General features: G+C 35.6%; 2 protein-coding genes across 9 annotated transcripts; both read right to left on the reverse strand.

Moving 5' to 3' along the window:
- Positions 1-300: 300 nt before the first annotated feature.
- On the reverse strand, positions 301-12259 carry LOC117102545 (cellular nucleic acid-binding protein-like). 8 transcript variants are annotated; one of them, XM_033242833.1, is made up of 7 exons: positions 12108-12259; positions 8413-8540; positions 7153-7191; positions 4520-4576; positions 3839-3907; positions 2605-2878; positions 301-2012 (listed from the first exon to the last, which is right to left on the reverse strand). In XM_033242833.1, exons 2-7 carry the CDS (start codon positions 8501-8503, stop codon positions 1895-1897), a joined length of 648 nt encoding a protein of 215 aa, XP_033098724.1. In that variant the 5' UTR covers positions 8504-8540; positions 12108-12259; the 3' UTR covers positions 301-1894. The 8 variants fall into 8 exon arrangements, with proteins under 8 accessions (XP_033098724.1, XP_033098719.1, XP_033098720.1 ...); XM_033242828.1 differs by having other exon boundaries at positions 4517-4576; XM_033242829.1 differs by having other exon boundaries at positions 4517-4576; positions 8413-8560; positions 12108-12200.
- Positions 12260-15594: 3335 nt separating this feature from the next.
- LOC117102542 lies at positions 15595-19553 on the reverse strand. The gene is made up of 3 exons (XM_033242824.1): positions 17503-19553; positions 16478-16535; positions 15595-15820 (listed from the first exon to the last, which is right to left on the reverse strand). The coding sequence occupies exons 1-2, from the start codon at positions 19424-19426 to the stop codon at positions 16489-16491; spliced, it is 1971 nt and encodes a 656-aa protein (XP_033098715.1). The 5' UTR covers positions 19427-19553; the 3' UTR covers positions 15595-15820; positions 16478-16488.
- Positions 19554-20057: the final 504 nt, after the last annotated feature.

Consider the following 20057-nt stretch of genomic DNA (forward strand, 5'->3'; position numbering starts at 1 on the left):
GATAATGATTTGCTAATGGTCTCTGCCTGTGAAATGTCTTGTAAACTTGAAGATTGATTTCTCAAACACTCTTCTTTAAACAGCTGTACATTTAAACTCCTGTAACTTCATAATGGAATGTCAGACTTAAATGATTCTATTATCATTTTAATAACTTTCATTTTACTGTTTAATACTGTACTAATAACTAAAAATTTTATTTATTTATTTATTTTTTTTTTTTTGGCATGGACTGGTTTGCTCGTCTCTGCCACATTTTATAAAGTACAATATAAATAAAGACAACAATCACACCAGAAATAACTGCCATTAAAATATCATGCATTTATTTTACTGTACAGAATTTTATTACCATCACAATTCCTTCTTATTGTGGAAACTAGCTACAGGCTAGGATAAGGATTTTTCACTTAAAAACTTTAGAATTATTAATCACTGTCAGTGAAATGACTGTTTTTTTTACATTACTGCAATTCACAGAAAATATTGAGTGTTGTGAATTAGATCATGGTTTGCATTATTTTTAAACATCTGGAATACTATTTGGTGGTTTTTATCTTACTCAAAATTTTTTTACTTGTTTAAAATTATAAGGGTAAATTTTAAATAAAAGTGCTTTTGGTTAAAAAAAGAAAACAATTATATTATTTTAAATTTTTTTAAAACAATGGAAATATAAATTTCTGTTACTGAAGTTTATGCAACTTATTGTAAAATGGTCCATTGAGTGGGCCAAATCTTAGATGTTAAACGTCAGTAATCCAATGATGCTTTTCTAAAATTGATAAAATTAGTTAAATTGACTGATGAAATAAGGATAAAACAGTTTTTAAAAGCACCGCTGGAAATTGTGACAGGCCCACACTAGGTACACTTAAAAGAACATATTTCAGATAATTTTTAAACAGCTTGCAGCATTTGGTATTTTTATCATCTCCACACCTGTTTAAACAAAGGAAAAACTATATTACCACTGTCCCAACTGAACTTTTTCTCCAGCCACCAGATGATAAAATGGCTTATTTTTTTTATTAAGTACTCACTTTCACTTAATTTTTTTTCTTCTCTCAATTTACTGGTGTTTTACTATTCAAACACACCTCATCTTACAACTCTATAGACATTTTCTAGATTTAATGGTGTTCATCTCCATGGTCATTGTATTTTTTCTCCTTATTTTTAACCAACCAACGCACCTCTCTACAAACAGTTCTTCGTCAATCATCGATCCTGTTTCCCTCAGGAGTGACCACCTTTTCGGTCCTCACCCGCACTCTTCCCCCTGTGATGTTACGGCTCCCAATTCAACAAAAATAGGGGTTTGTTAAAATTTCATTTTAAGGAATGATCAGAATAAACATGCAAATTATGCTATCATGTGACTACTAGTATTGGGTAAATATAACATGAGATACAATATGGGGTATGAGCTCCGTTTTCTTAACTAAATGATTAAAGTCAGGCACTCACTACACCGGAAGCATGTCAATTGCGAACGCAACGGCAGAACGTGCATAACGGATCGTTTTTAACGATCCATCCAGACTGCCACTGACAACCAGCAGACGGCTTTGCGTCATCTACTGCGCACAGGGAGTCGAGTTGTATTTGTTGTGCGACCGTCGTAAAACGTAGTGCGTGCCCGGCTCTATAGATCCCATGAATTGAGAGCAACCTCTCGCCGTATGGACCCACTACAGCGTGTATACCCAGACTGCCCCCTTCTTGACGTCTTGGGTACAACTCAAACGGATCCAATTCAAACGGACCAAACTCAAACTTCTTATCCTCTACTACTTAAACAATCAATTTAAAATGGAAATCACTTTTTTGACCTCTCTAGGCTGGTTCGTGTCATTATAGGTCGACCAGTGCCAAATTGTGTATCTTGCTCTCAAGCAGATTGTTCAATGCAATCCCGAGCCAGATGTCCATCTTTCCCGCACTTGAAACAATCCGTGTCGCGGTTGCTGTTAGGACAACTACGTGCCATGTGTCCAGCTTGATCGCAACTGGAGAACGAGAAAAATAAAACAAATATTACGTTCATCTTCAACAACAAACAAAAACAAAACACCAAGGAATTGTGAAAAATTATCATATAAAAACCAAATCTTACTCTCAGTAAATGTAATGTATAAAGTAGGCCTGAACATTAGGTAGTGTGGTATAACGATATATTTTCTTGCCTTTAGTTATAAGACTGTATTTACCATGACATTTACTGAAACTAGTAAGGTTATCAGGGGTAGACCATCAGGGGATGAAAATATGCACTGTACACACTAGCCTACTTTGTAATTTTTCCATTTTAATTAGCATTTTTGGGCCTAAATATCATTTACAAACAATTTTTTTTTTGCTTTTTGAGTTACCACGATTCTGAAAATGGCTAACACAGAGTGTTTTTCAGCTGCATAAAATTTATAAATTATATGAGTGGAATATGTACTCAAATTTGCATTAATTCTATTTCAGGTTACACCTACTGCACATGCCTGGTAACTCAATCCCCACCCTTTTTAATCTATGGTCCACCATTGCTCACAAGTCTTACTTTAAAAAAACAATCATATTGTATATTAGTCAATTAGCCATGCTCACCGATAACAAGTTATCTTGGGACAGTCAGTGGAGATATGACCAGTCTGGCCGCACTGATAGCAGGAACGCGAGCTACTACGCTCACTCCGAGGCTCGTGGCATTCGCTGGCAATATGGCCAGGCTTGTTGCAGTTGTAGCAAGGATTCGGGTTGTCGTCCTTCTCTGGACAGTCTCGTTGAATGTGCCCAGTCTTGTGGCAACAGTAGCATTTTTCTACTTTGTTGGGACACTCTCGCTGGCGATGACCCACTGCGTTGCATTGGTAACAGACAGCTGTAAATTTAGGCATAACATGCGATTATAATAAAATATCTTGTGCACAATTAACTAACAGAATAAGGAAAATTGTGGTTTCGTTAAGGATACAAGTTTAACATTGAATTAGTATCGGATATGTGGATTGAGAGACCTAATTTCATCTGACAAGCACAATTATCAATTAAATTATGGAAGCATATCTATGCATTTAATAGTATAACATTGCATCAAGGACCTCGATTGGAAGTGACCCATGCCATACAAAGTGACTAATAAATACCACAGCAGTAAAGATTGAGCCACCAAATGAAGTAGCTTTGAATGTGAGGCTGAGTTTGGCATTAATCCAGGTTACCTAATCAGATTTATATCTGCTCGACTCAACAACAAAGTTAAAGTTTTCAAATTTTAAACAAGAAAAAAACACATTTTTGTCCAAAAACCCTCCTTTCACCATCTTTAACAGTATCTTGGATCTTAATAATCTAAACTGCAGAGTGATCAGTGACCAGTGACATGAGTTCTCTAGATACATAAAAGAAATTCCAAATAAAGTTCAATTTTATCATTGGGTTGGGAATCCCAATGAGAATATTGAGAGGGGTTCGTCCTATTAACATTATTACCCCCAGATCACTGGATCAAGCACATGAAGCACACTCAGCTCCCCGGGGAGAATTTCCACATTGTTGCAGCTGTCATTAGCACATAATATGGTGTTCGAGCCTACTAGGTGGCCACTTCCACTCCCGAGTGAAGAGACACAATCGTAGGTAAAATGCCTTGGCAAAGACACATGCACAGCGAGTGATTCAACCCCCGACCTCAAAGTTAACAAGCAGAACCACAACTGCTGTGCCAAACTGTTGCTAGTATCACATGTTGCATATAAAGATCATTAGAATTCTTGATAATTGATAATATCAAATGATCCAATCAATCATTCCCTATATTCACTTCTTGCATATGTCATACCTTCGTTCTCCTTCACATTTGTACAATCCTTAGCAAAGTGGCCTGACTTGTTGCAACGATAACAACGATCTGTAAGACGAAGATATATTACAATGAAATACATGTAGAATTGAGAGCACTTTTCTTGCACAGTACAACCCCTACTAAAGTGACACCTTCAGGACCAATAGAGTGTCCTCATAATAGGGATGTACCCATAATACAGGCAACCCTATTCAGGGGACACTAACCCAAATTATATAACATTATAGAAAATTATTTTATATAATTCAAATTTGTATTGATTCGAACATTTGGCACACTCACAAGGCATTCATTAAGTCCCCTTAATAAGGGCATATCCTTAATAAGAGTTGTTCTTAGTGTTGAAAATATATTTCCCATCATTTCACGGAAATGTGTCCCCTTAATAGAGATATCCCCTTAAAAGGAGTGTCACAAAGGCGGTGTTCGACTGTATTTATTCACTTTTTAAAAAATTTGATACTAGAGGCATTTTGTAAAGATAATTTTCATGGTGGTTGGCATGTTACTCTGAATTGTGTGTGTATCAGTTTGCTGAGAGCACAGGAATTAGTTCGGTTTCAAATTTGTTAATCCTGCCGAAGAGACAGGCTAAAAAAAGTGAATAAAAAAAAAAAATTTAAAAAAAAGTCAATAATTGCGCGTTTCACTCACTGCCTTCTTCCGTGCATTCCTTGGCATAATGACCATTCTCATTACACTTGTAGCATCTTACTGAAGGAAAAAAAACAAAAAACAAAACATAAATCACATGCAACATGACATAGCTAAATTTACAGGATTACAAATACTTAACTGCTACATATAATTTTCAATACAATCCCATTTTTGGCTATACCATCAGAATTTTATGAGCACTGTGCCTGGCGTAGCACTAAGAGCAGACGTGCCAATATGCGAACAAAGGTTTTTCTGTCCTAGTTCAATTGCATGTGCCATTCAAAGTACAGTACACTAATCCTTTTATTGGTTCCCACAGTGAAATGACACCAAAAATGTCACCAATTAAATATAAAGCAAGACATAGGATTTTCAACACATTCTACAGTAATGGGACTTATCCTTATGGGCATAGTTTCAATCTTAAAGCTGCGTCCAAACAGCTGTGGACACAAATTTGCACGTATGGACATGACAATGTCAATACAACACCCAAATATATGTAAATCATGGTGTATTTGTTGCATAAAAATTTAATAGTGTGAAAAGAGCTTTAGATTTGGGGTGTTTCTTTCTTCTTTTTTTTTTACAGCAGAATACTGTAGTTACTCAGCTGTAAAACTGAATCAACTCAATATAATCAAACGATTAATAATAGTTTAATTCTATGTAAAAACCAGTGAGAAAATAATGAACAAATATATAGAAATTCAATAAGTTAGTGGCTGCGGCAGCAAACTTCATACCTGTGTTGGACAGGCATGGACCCCTGCCATCCCACGCCACAATGAGCTTATCAGCGTAAAAATATTAAATTTGCCAATCCGAAGTTTTGATTGCCAATCTGTAATGTTGTGGTCAAAAAGCATAATTTTGGGCATCCTAATCCATAAAATCTCCCTATCCACCCCATGAACACCACCAGACCATCACAGAGCCCCTACAGTAGGTGGCCCCTGGGTTTGGAGCTCTTGTCAGACCTCTTGGACCCCTGTGGGCAAATTTCTTAAGCCACCACTGTACACATTCAGGCTTCAACATGAAGGAAGCAGTTGCCAACCATAGCAAATAGGTTAAGCAAATCAAAATCATAATTAGTATCCCTTGACAACAGTATGCAAACAAAATAAATAATTATTATATGTATATGAAAATCTGTAAATGCCACTCTTTTAATTATTGTATGCATTAAAAATAATTATGCATTAAAAATTATTATGCATTAAAAATAACTGCTAAAGCATACCATTAGCTAGGTTCATATCTAATTTTCAGTCAATAAAAATCATGAGTAAAATAGTTAAAATATTTTGGAAACTAGATGAAGCTAGTGCTACCAAGGTGGTTTTATTGTGAATATTATTAAACCATGGATTTGTTCCTCCCAACATCTAGGATACTCAGTGTTCTCCCAATTGAAAAATTTTTACTGCTAAATTTGTCCATATAGAGCCAGCTAAGCGCACACAACTTCAGATTTTGCCAATTTTAAGTGGATTTAAATGGCTTCAAAAAACAATAATACGTAATCATAGCTTAGGCCTGGAAAGGAATGATGTTCGTTTATTGAAAAAAGGCCAGCCTAGTCAACCTAGGTCTAATAATGTGCTTTTTTATTCTACCAACACACAATTTTTACTGGTTGGTCAGTTATTTTTACTGGTAAAATTGACAGCTAAAACGGCTTCGGGAGAACACTGATACTGTTGAATGCAATTAGCACAATGTGCACGCTTTATATCCAAAGGTGAATAAATTACGGTAAATGTAAAAATAAGGATAAAATTTTGTATGAAAGTTTTGCTAATTAATTTAACTAACCCAAGCAGTCCACTATTTTGCATATTGACCTTGGGTTGTTTATGTGGCATTGACACTTTCCACTGTATTGTACTATAAACACAGTCAGTTTTTGTTGTCATATAATTAACACTGAATTCACAACCAAAAAAGGAATTGAAAGAGAAATACTAAGTACTCTAATATACTAAAACAAGAAGGATATTGACAAATATAAATGGAGGTACAGATATAGTCAAACAGAACAACAAGTAAACTGGTCTTCTAAGTAAAAAGGGAAAGCACCAACTACTTTTGCCAAACCATGCTACAGTATGTTACATTAAGACCATCACTATTGCACAACTACTAATAACATACTATATGCGCACATATTAACTAATACTTAAAGGTAAATGCTACATGCTAGCTAATGTAAAGCACCAAAGAATTTATCACTCTTATCAGAATCGATTGAAATCTCAGTTTAGAAATCAGATGGGAAAAACAGAATTTTGTAGTTAAAATGGTAGTTAGTCAATTTACCATGTATTTAAATTTATTAGTATTCTAGCCCATATTTTAAAATATTTTGTATTTTATAATTTGTTAAGTATCAAAATGAATATCTTTTTTTCCATTATTAACACAATATTTATGTGAAACTAACACAATGTGCAAGTAAAGAAAAAATATTTATAAACAGAACATTTTTATGAACGATTCAAAACATGTGTATATGAAAAGGAATAAATATATATATAAATATAAATATATATACAAGTGTTAGCATGCAGAGCAGGGTACGAAAAGGTGCAAACTACCAACATTCGGCACACCACGCACCTTACCTGAATGTATATTACCCACACGACCTCTCGGCCTTCCACCTGCGTAGAAAGATGTAACGTAATCCTAAATGCAATAAAGGTAATTGCAAAAAAAAAACAACCTACAACTTTCCCCCAACCTTCTACATAGTTTTACATTTAATAACATCAGCAAAGTAGGTTTACACACATATAACAAATTCTTGGCAACGCTCCAAAAATGGAACAGTCTATGCATATGCAAATGCATGGGCGACAAAATGGTTGTTCTGGCGCACTGCCATTTATCCAGCCCCTGTGGAAAAAACGCTATAAATGTAACGAGATATTCACTTTAGGCATCTTATGAATTCTTCCAGCTAAAAACCACAGCATAGTGCTCAACAGTAGCAAAAAGCAGAATAGACTCGTGGGAGGCAGGCGAAGCAAACCTGATTTTGCACTGGATAATCCGTTCATGGCCTAAATTAAATTTACCAAGCAAGTATAACATAGAAATGATGTGAGCAACCATGTACATTCATACAGTATATGCTATATAGGCGAGAATCATCATTATTGGCAGGCAGTGAACCCACTGCCTGCCAATAATGATGATTTGGAATAAACATTTTATTTTTGGCCAAGTAACGCACCTGCCACTACAAAAAATAGAAATTTCAGAAAAAAATAAAGTTTTTCTTTTTCTTTATATAGGAGGGCAGAAAAAAAATAAAAATAAAATTTTGTTTTTTTATTTAGCAAATGGTTTTGCCTAAAACATCCAGACAGGAGAAAATAAAAATTAAATGTTAATGTTGAATGTAAACAGTGTAGTACTGTTAACAGTTTTAAATGCTTTAAATTTATATCATTAGGAAGAAATATACATCTCATTATTGGAGATTTCAAGGCAGTGGTGGGTGTAATTTAAAGAAAGAAAAACTTCTATTTTTTCTCTGAAATTTCCACTTTTTCGTGGCGGTGGGTTTGCTAACTGCCCAAAATAAAATTTTATATTTATTCGAAATCATCAATATTGGTGGGTTCGCGAAACAAGGTATAAAATATAATCAAAAGTTGGCCTTCCAAAAAAGTAGGGAATTAGTTAGACATAATACTTTTTATAAAAACCGAATATCTGCATTGCCAACTTAGTATTGAAATGCAAAAGCAGTCATGAATATAACTATTTTTATGTTTCAAGTGCAGTTACCCATTTCTTCCTTTTAAACAAACATTAGATTATAAAACTTTTCACATACAAGTTACTTTGTCAGCAAACCAGAAATTACAACTCACCTTTGGAATAACTGGGTCTTGAACTGGCCGCGTTGCATTCTCGCTGAAGATGTCCTCGTCGACCACAATTATAACACTTATAATCACTCATTCTGTTTCCGTAACAACACCTCTACACCACACACTCCCTTAAAGAAAAGAAACTGGGCTGTAATGTAATTTTGGCAGAAATTGAGTAATTTAATTAACAACTACAGTATGTGGAAAAACTTACAAGCAAAAAAAAAAAACTTACAAAAAAATAACAAGCATAAAACAAACTGGGTGCTGTAATATGATTTTGGCAGAATTTGAGCAAGAATTATATTAACATCTACAGTAGGTAGGAACACTCCCTTAATAAACAAGCATAAAGAAAACTGTGCCTAACATAAGGTTTGAACACTCCTTTAAAAAACACAAAAGAAACTGCTGGAATACGATTTTGGAAGAATTTGAGAAATTATTAACATCTAGGTGTGAACACAACAAAAGGAAAAAAAAAGTCGGCTGTAATTTCTGATTTTGGGAGAATTTGAGAAATAATTAACATCTAGGTGGGAAGCTCTATACTTGCCAATTTGGTTACAATTTATAAACAATGGCAAATTCAACCCCCTCCCCCCAGCCCCTAAATTGTTCAAAAATGGTTTTTTTTAAATGTAGTATAAAGAAAATTATATTCAAATTTTAAGTCTGAGAGTGCAATTTCTGGTCATCTAGATGTGCCATAATCACAAATTGTCTTACCTCAGCCCCAACCATGGTGGGGCTGAGGTGGTATAGCTTACAGTAGATCCTCCGTCTGTGAAAGTACCTCCCCGGGGCCCCTCCTATTTTTAATAAGGCCATCTCAAAGTTTAATCCTGAAACCGCGAAACCCATTGTAGACACTGATACTGTACTCTGTAAACTACAGTAACACAGGGCTGATCAAGTCTTGGCTAATTATCAGTTTGTTTGGACTTCGATCACCACCCACATTAAAAAAAACTTATTATCAACTACAACTGCAAAGACTAAACCGTTTGATAACATGCTGCCTGAAGAAACAAATTCTTCATAGCACAGTTAACAATTTCAACAACCATTCTGTCCCAGTAATTGTAGAAAATCATTACCATACAATACTAACATTAATATATATTCATGTTGTTCTTTTTAAATTTGTTTATGTTTTATTATGTTAAAAGGGCCAGAAGGCTATTTATTGAATAAAAGCCTTTGGGTACAGAATGGTTTTTGAATAAAAAATGATTTGATACAGTGGCCCACACATTTTATTGTACATAAATTATTGATATTCATACAGTATATTTCAAAATTGTATATAGGGCCTACTCTCATTTTATTTACTTTTGTATAACTTTTGTGATTTAATGAACTGTAATGTTTTAATGTGCAATTAATTATTAGGTTTACATGTCTGTGTAGTGGTGGCGCCAGTGATTCCCTACCAAGGGGTCAAAGGTCCAAGACAAACATTATGAAATATTTTCAGTGATGCAGGAAAAATAATTAGGGTTTTCTTCATTTCAAATTTATACAATTTAAATCCTAATGACACCACCATGATGAAACCTTTTTATTAAAGAACTTTATATAAATTATTAATTCAAGAAATATAAAGCATTTATCAATCTAATTACTGAGCTCTTTACTTGCAACATCAGTTAGGTTAAAGGTTATTTACTTATTTTGTAGAAAATACCAGAATATCTATGCGCAGAACAAGTGAGCAGATGTAATGGGAAAATAAAAAATAAAATCAAAGCCAGCACCCAAACCGCAGTATGGGGATACGCCCTCGTCGCTGAGCAGGGGTCTATCAAAACGTACCCTGTCCAGCACCAGTTGAGTCTCGGCCATCCCAGGACTCGGGCGCCTCCTATCCTGATAGAACTACAAAAAAGCTAGCTGACAAGGAATGGAAAAGGGGAAAATCAAAGAGAACGAAATAAGCGAGTTTTTAAACAAAATTTAAACAAAGAGACGGATAATTTAGAAGCAAGAGACTACAGTAAAGTTGCCCACTATTTATTACTGTATTTTACTGACATTTTGTTCATCAAGAAAATTATATTAAATGTTACTTTCACAACTGAATTATTAAGCTGATAAGCGGTTTCATGACACACAGTCACCATGTGGTTGTGGTAACCACAACCACAACTTTAACAATAAGAAGTAACCACAAACATGACAAGACCACAAATTGTGTTATTTATGGAAACTTGACACCTATTTTATTGATGTAGGTAATAATGATTATTGAACAGCACAAGATTGCAAGAATTAAAAATGGCAAAAAAAGGCAGGTAGGCCTCGTGCTGGGTTTCAAGTGGTGTCTACCAGATAATCGGCAAATCCTCGACTAGGCTAGGCCAAACTCTATATTATTATTATTATTATTATTAACGCCGTGGCTAGAGATACGGTACCGTATCGGAACTTCTGATTGCTAAAGGTACGGTAAATGATATTATGATATGATTAGCCAATAGAAACGCCGATACATGCGTACGTCATTCAGCGCACTGCCGCTGCAAGAGTAATGAGTGTGTGTTTTAGCAACGGTCGAAGATTCGTTCGGTCGCGTGTGTTGTTGATAAGCTGTGATTAATATTCTGTAGCCTGAGGCCCTATAGAAAATAAAAAGGATAGCAGTTTTGGTAGATTTGGCGACATCAAGCGAGAATAAACTATTTTAAGCCTAGCCTAGTAGCACGCCTATAAGTATGCCCCTAGGCGGGTATTCGGGCTAGGCCCTAGGCCTAAGCCTAGCCTTAGTAGACCATGCTCTATAGTAGACCATGCTCTATGGTAGACCATAAAATACGCAAGAATAACAGAAAGGATTTTTAACCCAAACAATGTGATAAGCCCCAATCGAAATGCATGAAATGGGCCTGAAGTTTTATGACATAAATTTGATCGTAACTGTTCGCGTCACGTTTCTCATGATCGCGATGTCGACTTTGCAAGAAAGCCAAAATCGAGTCGGTCATTTCTATTGGCTAATCATGACGTAATATCATTTACCGTACCTTTAGCATTTGGAAGTTCCGATACGGTACCGTATCTCTAGGCACGGCGTATTATTAATTGCATGCGAGTTAGCCTACATGGGGTATGGGACATGTTCATTGTTGTCACACACACAGCCACCGCACTATGGCCGTCACAGATTCCAAGGACCCACACACACGTTGGAGGACTACGTAACTACTGCCAGATAGACCTAGCCTTGGCTTCGTACTCGTTCGTAGCTTGTTCGACCGCCATCCAGCCAGCCCGCGAGGTATTGATTTGAAAGGCAAACCTACAGCGGCTAGCCTAGGCCTACGCCCTCATTATTTTATCTTGTCACCAACCATTTTAAGGATTCGCTATGTACAGAGCTTCACTAAACTACCTGGATAACATTAGGGTTTTGGCAGCGACTATAATCACGTATTTCTGACAAAATCAATACCATTTTATTACCAAGCAGGTTGGGCCTTTCGCAATGCATGCTTGAGCCTCCTCTTAATCTTATATCTCCACACTACATGCATGCTCCATGTGAATGTGAACACTGCAAAATGCTCACGATCTAGCACCTATATTATTCAACACTGCCATTCGCAGAAAACAAAGAACGAAATATGATTACTACTACGTACATTTATGATAATGTAGCTGATTTTCTTGCAAATTATATTGGTTTTACTCACCTCTAACCACTCTTTTTTTGGGTGGATTTGAATTAGAATCTCGGCTTCGCAACAGACCTCTAAAGAAAAACTGACGCGCTCTTTCGGCACGTGTTCTGCACACGGTACTCTATAAACATATTTTTGCACACGGCACGTCTCTCAAAGACTTGTGACGCTATTCCTTCGAAGTCTTGTTTATTCCATCTTTAATCCATAGGGAAACGTACCGAATTAAAAGCAAATATATAAAAATTAAATTGATATTACACATTGTAAAATTGGCAACAGTCAATGTGAAATTACCTTAAAAATGTATATGACTTTGCACACTGCACTAAGACAGAATCCATGAGTGACGTTTCAATGGCTTTGTGGGTGTGGCTTCAGTTACTACAATGTTTACATTTTTGTTGGACATTTCGCGCGCTTTTGTAACAGATATTTCTCTTTATTATTTCTTTTAATTTGATATATTTCGGCAAATCTTACAAAATAAAAAGTAATAAATTTTTGTTTTGTTGCGTTATGAAGTGAAAAAATATAAATTTCAATCATTTCGATCATTACAATTGCATCAATTTTCTTGATGAATTGATTAGGCTTAGCACATTTTTTTTTTTTTTTTTTATATATATATTAATACAGTACACCTCCTCCTACATGAAATTTAACAATTACAAAGGGAGGCTGGCCAACTGTATATCCAGGGTCGGATAAGGGATCCAGCAGATCCCCACTAGATTTTTGAAAACTAAAAAAAAATAAGAAAAAAAGCAATTTAAATTCATCCTGAACTCGATCTGCCCATGGTATAACTTCAAATGACTCATGTCACCCAAATTTATCAAGTACTGTAACTGATTTAGTAAGTTTTGTACAAAATTCTTAACTAGATTAACAGCAAATTAAACAGTCTACACTGTATGTAAAGAATAGAAGAGTGTGAAATAGTTAGCCCCAAACTATAGTGTAGCCCAAACAGCAGCAAATTTAATATTCTTCACCAAGAGCATTCCAGTTCTAGCATGCAGCTAATCTACAGAATAAAAAACAATTACATTTAATGAACTTCAGAGACAAAACATCAATCAAGTACAGCATCATTTCAATTCATTAAACCATTTAATAAATATTCGTAACTCTATATAATATAATTATATACATTCATCTTTTGATTTACAATAGTTTTCAATTCTATCAGTACTATTACCCTCTGTTCCTGTCCTGCTTTAAAATCTTTGTTTTTCATGACACACACAGATTGCAACTTTGAGCCAGTCCTAATAAAGCATCGGGGGCGGGGGGAGGGAAGGGGCTGGCTTCGTACAAATTTTTTATATAGGCTTGGATTTTTTTGATATACTGTAAACACCAAGGATAACCTTGTACTTGTAAATTATATCTTTACACTTCACTAAATCTGATACACAGAACTGAATGCTGGGAATTACTTATCACTTGTGGCAAAGTTTTGGCATGTTCCCATTTACACGAGAAACATTTAGTATTTAAAGTGTTTACTAGTCATTTTGCAACATCATTTCTTTTCTGAACTAAAGAGACCACGTTTACTACCATAATCAAAATACAGCATGCCTGCATAGCTGACACAATTGCATGGTAAAACTTTATTAGAGTCATATTGCTCTTTATAATTCATATAATAAAACAATTTTTATTTTTTAAATATGTTATTGCACATGGAAAAAGTTGTGAACTATTCAAGGATTGGAGGTATACAGTATTGGAATATACTATTATATTATTTTATGCCGAACATTAAATAACTGTGCTGTACTGTATTTACAACTGATGTTCTGGGGCGGATGCAAGGGGTGGGGGGGTGGTCGTGTAGAAGGTGAGATCGCACCCCCTAAATTGTATTTTTTTTAAAACAATTGTTGTATTGTATTGTTAATATATAATATTTTTATCATTATGAACATAGTACCGGTAAGATTTTTAAAGTGTAAGAGTGCAATTTCTAGGCATCTAAAGGTCCATTCTTAAAATTCACTCTCCTCAGCCTCAACCATGCTTACCACCAAATCCTGCATTCGCCCCAGATGTCAATAATGATTTTCAATAAAAATAAAATTTCCTTTTTGGCCAATTAGTGCACCCGCCACCACGGAAAAATGGAAATTTGAAAAAAACAGAAGTTTTTCTCTATTTTTATTATGGTATAAAAAAAGTCGCGTTAATTTATCATGTACATTTTTAAAGATCAGTATAATGATTCAATATATGTACTGCAAATATTTACAAAAGGTGTCTCAAGGTAGTAGAACAACATCTGGATTAACGAGCCTAATCAACACATCTAACTGACATTATTACACATGGTCTGCTGACTTCAGAGAGCCAATGATAATACAGTAGAGAAAAATCACTATGGGTTTGCAGGAGATTAGGGACCTCCGCCACGGCCTTAGCTGGGTATGTATGAGGGCGTATCCCCATACTTCGGTTTGGGTGCTGGCATGGTATGGAGACTTTTTGTATTTTGCGCTCTATAAATTAATAACCATTAACCATTATGTGTATATAATAGAATTGGGATGCTTACTTACCTACGCTATTATTATTATTATTATTATTATCAAGGTGAGCAAAATTTTGATTTAACAATACATTTTGTTTTATTTATGAATACCCCCCCCCCCAATCTTTACGCCTTGATATGCCACTGATCTGACCATCCACCGTCAAATGAGTTGTTTTACACCTCTTGTCGTATTGAGATTAGTAAACTTAAATTAACTTGTGAATTCTTTTTTAATTCAGCCAAGTAAAATAAAAGACCATTTTTGGGCATCAGCTTTTTCAGAACAAATCTTTAACTTAAGCTGGCAATGCTGCACGATCTGATCTAGACAGGCCAAAACAGAAGGGTATGAAAATCATCACTACCTTGTATGTTATTTTAGCAACCAAGAATGTATAAAAAAAAAACAAAAAAAAAAAACAGCAGCAGCAAAAAAAGAAATGGTGCCTAAACAAGTAATTAATATATTCTTTAGTTTTACTTGGCCTTATGTATTACATAAAATGGCTTGTTATCTTAGTTAAAAAATTAAGGTTTAAATCTTTTATACCCTGTGTTAAACTATAAAAAACAATATGGAAATTTATGAAGCAAATGCAAAATCAACATTACAGTGGCGGATTCAAAATTATTCAAACAATGCCGGAGAACGCAAGAAAATTACAGTTGAACTTGCCGAAGTTGAATCCAAAATGGCATTGAAAAATTGACTTAGATAAAATTTGACTTAAGAAAACAACAATATGGCATGTAAAATAAGATCAACTTAAGCCCTCCCTGGGCCCACTCTATTTCAAATTCCTAGATCTGCCACTGTATACAGTGAACTGAATGTTGTTGGCAATACAGTACATTGGTCTTGTGTAACAAGACTCATTTTAAGGTGACAGATTATATAAATTACAGTAGTTACAAGCCTACTTGTCTGCTTTTCTAAACTCTGTGCAAACCATCAGCAACTTGGAATACCATACCAAAATTCTTTCTGATATAACTGCAAGCTTGAGATTTTCTAATACTGTAGGTATTTGAGAACAGGAAATGCATCTTCGCATCGAATATTTAAGACATGCATCAATCACTTTTAATGGGAGATTTGTTGTTGAATTTTCAAAATGCACCTGTGACTCATCTCCTGACTTAGTAGCATATCAAACAGGACCACAAGTAATAACAACGCTTTCTGAAAATACACAAAATATTCAATGATCAGAAAATCAGATTTGCAAGGCAAATACTGTGTTAAGCTTTGCCCAGATTATCACATTTTCTTTGACAAAAAACTGTTGTACTTGCCAACATACAGTCCCAATGTGCCTATATATGGTCATGATGTGATGTCATCATGACCATATTTAGGCATGTAACATGTTGTTGTCAAATAAAATTTGATAGTTTGAACAGGGCTTTAGATATTTTGCTCATTAAAAAAAGTACAGGTGAATTCTACTGAATTTGCATTTGAGTCTGGTAGGCTTGACAGCAATTATTTTTATGTAATTCAAATCTTGGTCTTCCTAAGTTGTATTTATGTACGCAACACGCAATTTGGCCGCAAGGCCACGAAAGGTTATTATTTTATGTGTTTTCCTGAATAAAAGATATACATATTTTCTCATGTGCGGTGGGCTATAAATGAGGAGAAAATTTGCATGTGTATCGGGAGTCTTGGGCTTGAAAAACCACTGCTGTACTTTATCAAATCATCTTAAAACTCTGTCCACACAATTGTATGTGTGTTGTGCCATGGCCCTTATGATGTCATATTATAACCAAATATGGTCAGATCACATTTGTCACATAAAATATGTGGACAGAGATTTAATCACTTCACACATACCATTGGTGATTCTAACTAGTCATATAGTCTTCCTCTTCATCAAAGCAGTCACCAAAATCTGATTCAAAAAATGAAATTATATCTCTGTCAATATTATTATTATTAAAACAATTATATATTAGTAGTACTGTAAATCCAACACTATAGTATGGTTTATAAACAGCAGTAAACAAAAAGAAAAAAATAAATCGCAAAGTATAAACATAAATTTATGTGTATTACAAAAGAATTCTAAATACAGGATGCACAAGGAAGGATTTTTTACAATATCTACCGCTACGGTAGGCGAGTTGATTGGCCGAGCGGTTAAGTCAGGGGCACCGTAACCTTCAGCTCTAATATCGGCTCTGGTTCAAATGGCTCACTCGCCAATGGTTCCGGTGGTGGAACAAGTCTTCTCGGATAAGGACTTTAAACCGTAGGCCCAGTGTACGCATTTGAAACGGTAAGCCTGACACTCACTCCTATGACAGTTGGCTGATAAATCCAACTCAGCTGCCTGAAGCGCCGCCTGTTTGAACAGATCGTCATTAAAAATGATCCGTTGTGTGTGCACAATTCTCCATAGAACCATGGCAGCTCAGGGTAGGATTATTTTTTTTGGTGGGGTGGGGGGGAGCAGGGCTGGCCTGGCCCCCCCTCCCACCTTTTGGAAAGTAAAAAAAAAAGAAAGAAGGAAAAAGAAAAAATTGATCGCCCAAGAGGTTATTTTCGGGCATCTAGAAAAACAAACATTTTGCGGGGAAATACCCTCGGACCCCCTAGGGTCTGTCTCTTATACACATCTCCCCCCCCCCCCCCACCCTTTCAGACATCTCTGGATCCGCCCCTGCAGCCTACGACCGTCGGGCGCATTGTGTGGCCAGTTTAACAGTACTATATAGATGCATAGATAGGTTTGTACAAAAGATTTGTGTGTTACAGTGTGTACAAATATTTAGTAGGCCTAATAATATCCTTTTACAATCATCAGCATCAATAAGCAACAATGCAAGTGAATGTTATGTATACTGTACAAACCATACCATTAAAGAAATCAATATGGACATGTTGTATTGGCCATTTGATCTCTTGTGACCTTCGAGAAGATAAGCTGTTTGTTGAGTCTCCTCTTCTCATCTGGAAGCCAACATTTGATGTACTTCCTCTCACACTTCTGTTAGATTTCCTCTCCAGTTTGTAGTCATCTGCAGCCCACGACGTCACAAGACAACCTTCATCCAATGCAATGCCATCCCCACTCCTTGATAAACTTTCATTTTGAACTTGCAATGATACCTCTTCTGGAATGGACTTCCCTGGATGTGGATCTACTGCATCAAGGGGAAAATAATCCGATTCATAACTATATGCAGAATCTCCATCACTTTCTGAATCTTCAGCAGTAGATGTCTTACGTGAAGGCATCAATCGGTGACAGTTTATCATATTTGCAGGCTGTGATATCAAATCTTTGCTTTTTTCGGTAACAGCATCACAGATGTTTTCATCTATTATAAGAGTTTCTTTATTACTTTCAATAGCTGGTTTCATCACTTCTGCGTGGCATCCATTTTCTGAAGAAGTATCTTTCTTTTCTGTACTGATGGTAGGCTTGTCAGCATTGGAATCCAAGTGTTGGTGAATTATCATGTTCTCTAGTGGCTTGCAAACTTCAGGGCTTTCCTGAATTTGAGTTTGTTGATCACAATCAATGGCATCATCTGGTATCTTTTCAACTGTAGAGGAGCATTGTTCTAGTTTATTATGCCTTCGAAAGTTCACCAGATCTAAGCCTGCAACTCTATGTGCAGAATCCATATTAAATTGCACACTGCCACTGGATCCTGTTCCCTGTCTTTCCATTTGGCAAGATTTTTCATTTAAGCTTGTAACCTCAACATCTGTTTGCAAAGTTTCTTTTAAAATAACTGTTTGTGTATCTTTTAAATTCTGTTCATTTTTAGCAGATGTTTCGCCTTCATGTTTAGAATTACAACATTTTGGTGAGCCTGAAGTTTGTGTATAAATACCTTCATCCATTTCCTTTGAAGGGCTAGATATTTTAGTTTCTAATTTATAAATTACTGGATTTGTTTTTTCTGGTGATGAACTTAAGTTGAAATTACTTGGATTTAAATCCGTATAAAATTGTGATGCTGTCTTATTTAATTTGATAGAATGTACATGCGAAGTAGTAACCGCAGACGACTGTGTATGTATGCCACTTTCACTAACAACCTTATTATCTCCAAATTCATCTTCATTCTGGCCCTGAACTAGCCTAATACTTAGGGCTGTATCATCATCTCTAGCCTTAATATTTCCATTGCGTTTTAAATTTTCAGAATCAGATGTTATTTGCGTTGTGTCCCCCTGTGACTCTGCGGCTGATGACAAAACAGAATCAATATCCTTTATTTCTATAGATAAAAATTCTTCATCAAATGTACTAGACTGAACACAGCCAAATGTAGGCCAAGTTATTGTTGGATGACTTTGAGACCCAACAGCAGTCTTGTCACGGTTTGGTCGGGTACGGTTCCAATCACAGTCGAGACGAGAAAACCGCTTACACCTTGAAGCTGAAGAAGTTACGTTTACAACACTCTCCTCCGGCGTCTTGTTCACATCATCAGAATGAACATCAGGCCTAGCGCTCTCTGGCTTGAAACTGTCTTTGTTAGCATGCTTTTTAAAATTACCTGCATTTGAATCAAGTTTCTGAACAGAATTTACGGCGTTTATCAGTCCACCTGAAGAATCAAATGAAGATGAATGAATCCCTTTTGCTGTTCTGATCCCCTTTCGGATCGTCAGTTCTGTTATTTCGTCCTTTTGATGTATTCGAGAATCTGTTGAATTACAAACAACAGAGGGCCTGGACAAATGTTCGATACATAAACAGGTCTGAGTTTTAAGAGCACATTGTTTCCCATTCATCAATCCATTGCTGAGTGAACATCCCATCACAAAAATAACGGTAAAAAAAAAACGGTTTGTTCATGGAACCATGGAACGAACGAGCGCGAAACAAAACGTCCCGTAATTTTGGCGCACACGTCACAACAACGACGCTGCAGTAGAACTTATTATTGCGTACCTGGGATCTATTCTTAGTAACGGATTTTAACACAGGGGGCGCTAAACCGTTATTCATGGCAGAGCCGTAGATAGAAAGAGTTGCGACATTGAGAATTTAGAAGCCATTTGGTTTAACGTGATGTGCGTTCCTGTGTATAATATTGTATAATACAGTTAGCGGCCTCCTGTATATTTTAATTTCATTTAATCTTTTTAGCAGTCGAATTTCATGTAACTATTTATAGATTTTTTTTAATGACTTCACTATACTTTATATCCAATTTCATATTATAAAATAATACTGTAATAATTTACTATTTTTAAGCAGTACTTTAATCCTCGCCGATAGACCAAGAAAGCCCCTCGATGGCAAGCATTCTTTAATTAGGCAATCCTTAAGTAGCTCCTATTATTTTTGCAAATAAATGATATGTGACGACCAGCAAAAATTAATTAAATATGTATATCAAAATGTAATTTAAATCCGTCTAGGGTATATAGATTGTTGCTCTTTAAA

This window comes from Anneissia japonica, unplaced genomic scaffold (assembly GCF_011630105.1).
Source record: "Anneissia japonica isolate Jap-2015-1 unplaced genomic scaffold, ASM1163010v1 scaffold1489_len2284818_cov182, whole genome shotgun sequence".
NCBI lineage: Eukaryota > Metazoa > Echinodermata > Crinoidea > Comatulida > Comatulidae > Anneissia > Anneissia japonica.

Bases quoted from the DNA above. Each gene is read 5' to 3' on its own strand.
- LOC117102542 (XM_033242824.1), bottom strand. From the start codon at position 19,426: ATGGGATGTTCACTCAGCAATGGATTGATGAATGGGAAACAATGTGCT. The intron at 16,536-17,502 runs GTATGGTTTGTA...TTTTTGAATCAG, and splicing joins CCATATTGATTTCTTTAATG to ATTTTGGTGACTGCTTTGAT.
- LOC117102545 (XM_033242828.1), bottom strand. From the start codon at position 8,503: ATGAGTGATTATAAGTGTTATAATTGTGGTCGACGAGGACATCTTCAG. The intron at 4,577-7,152 runs GTAAGGTGCGTG...TTTTTCCTTCAG, and splicing joins TGTGGGTAATATACATTCAG to TAAGATGCTACAAGTGTAAT. The intron at 2,013-2,604 runs GTGAGCATGGCT...CTCGTTCTCCAG, and splicing joins CCCAAGATAACTTGTTATCG to TTGCGATCAAGCTGGACACA.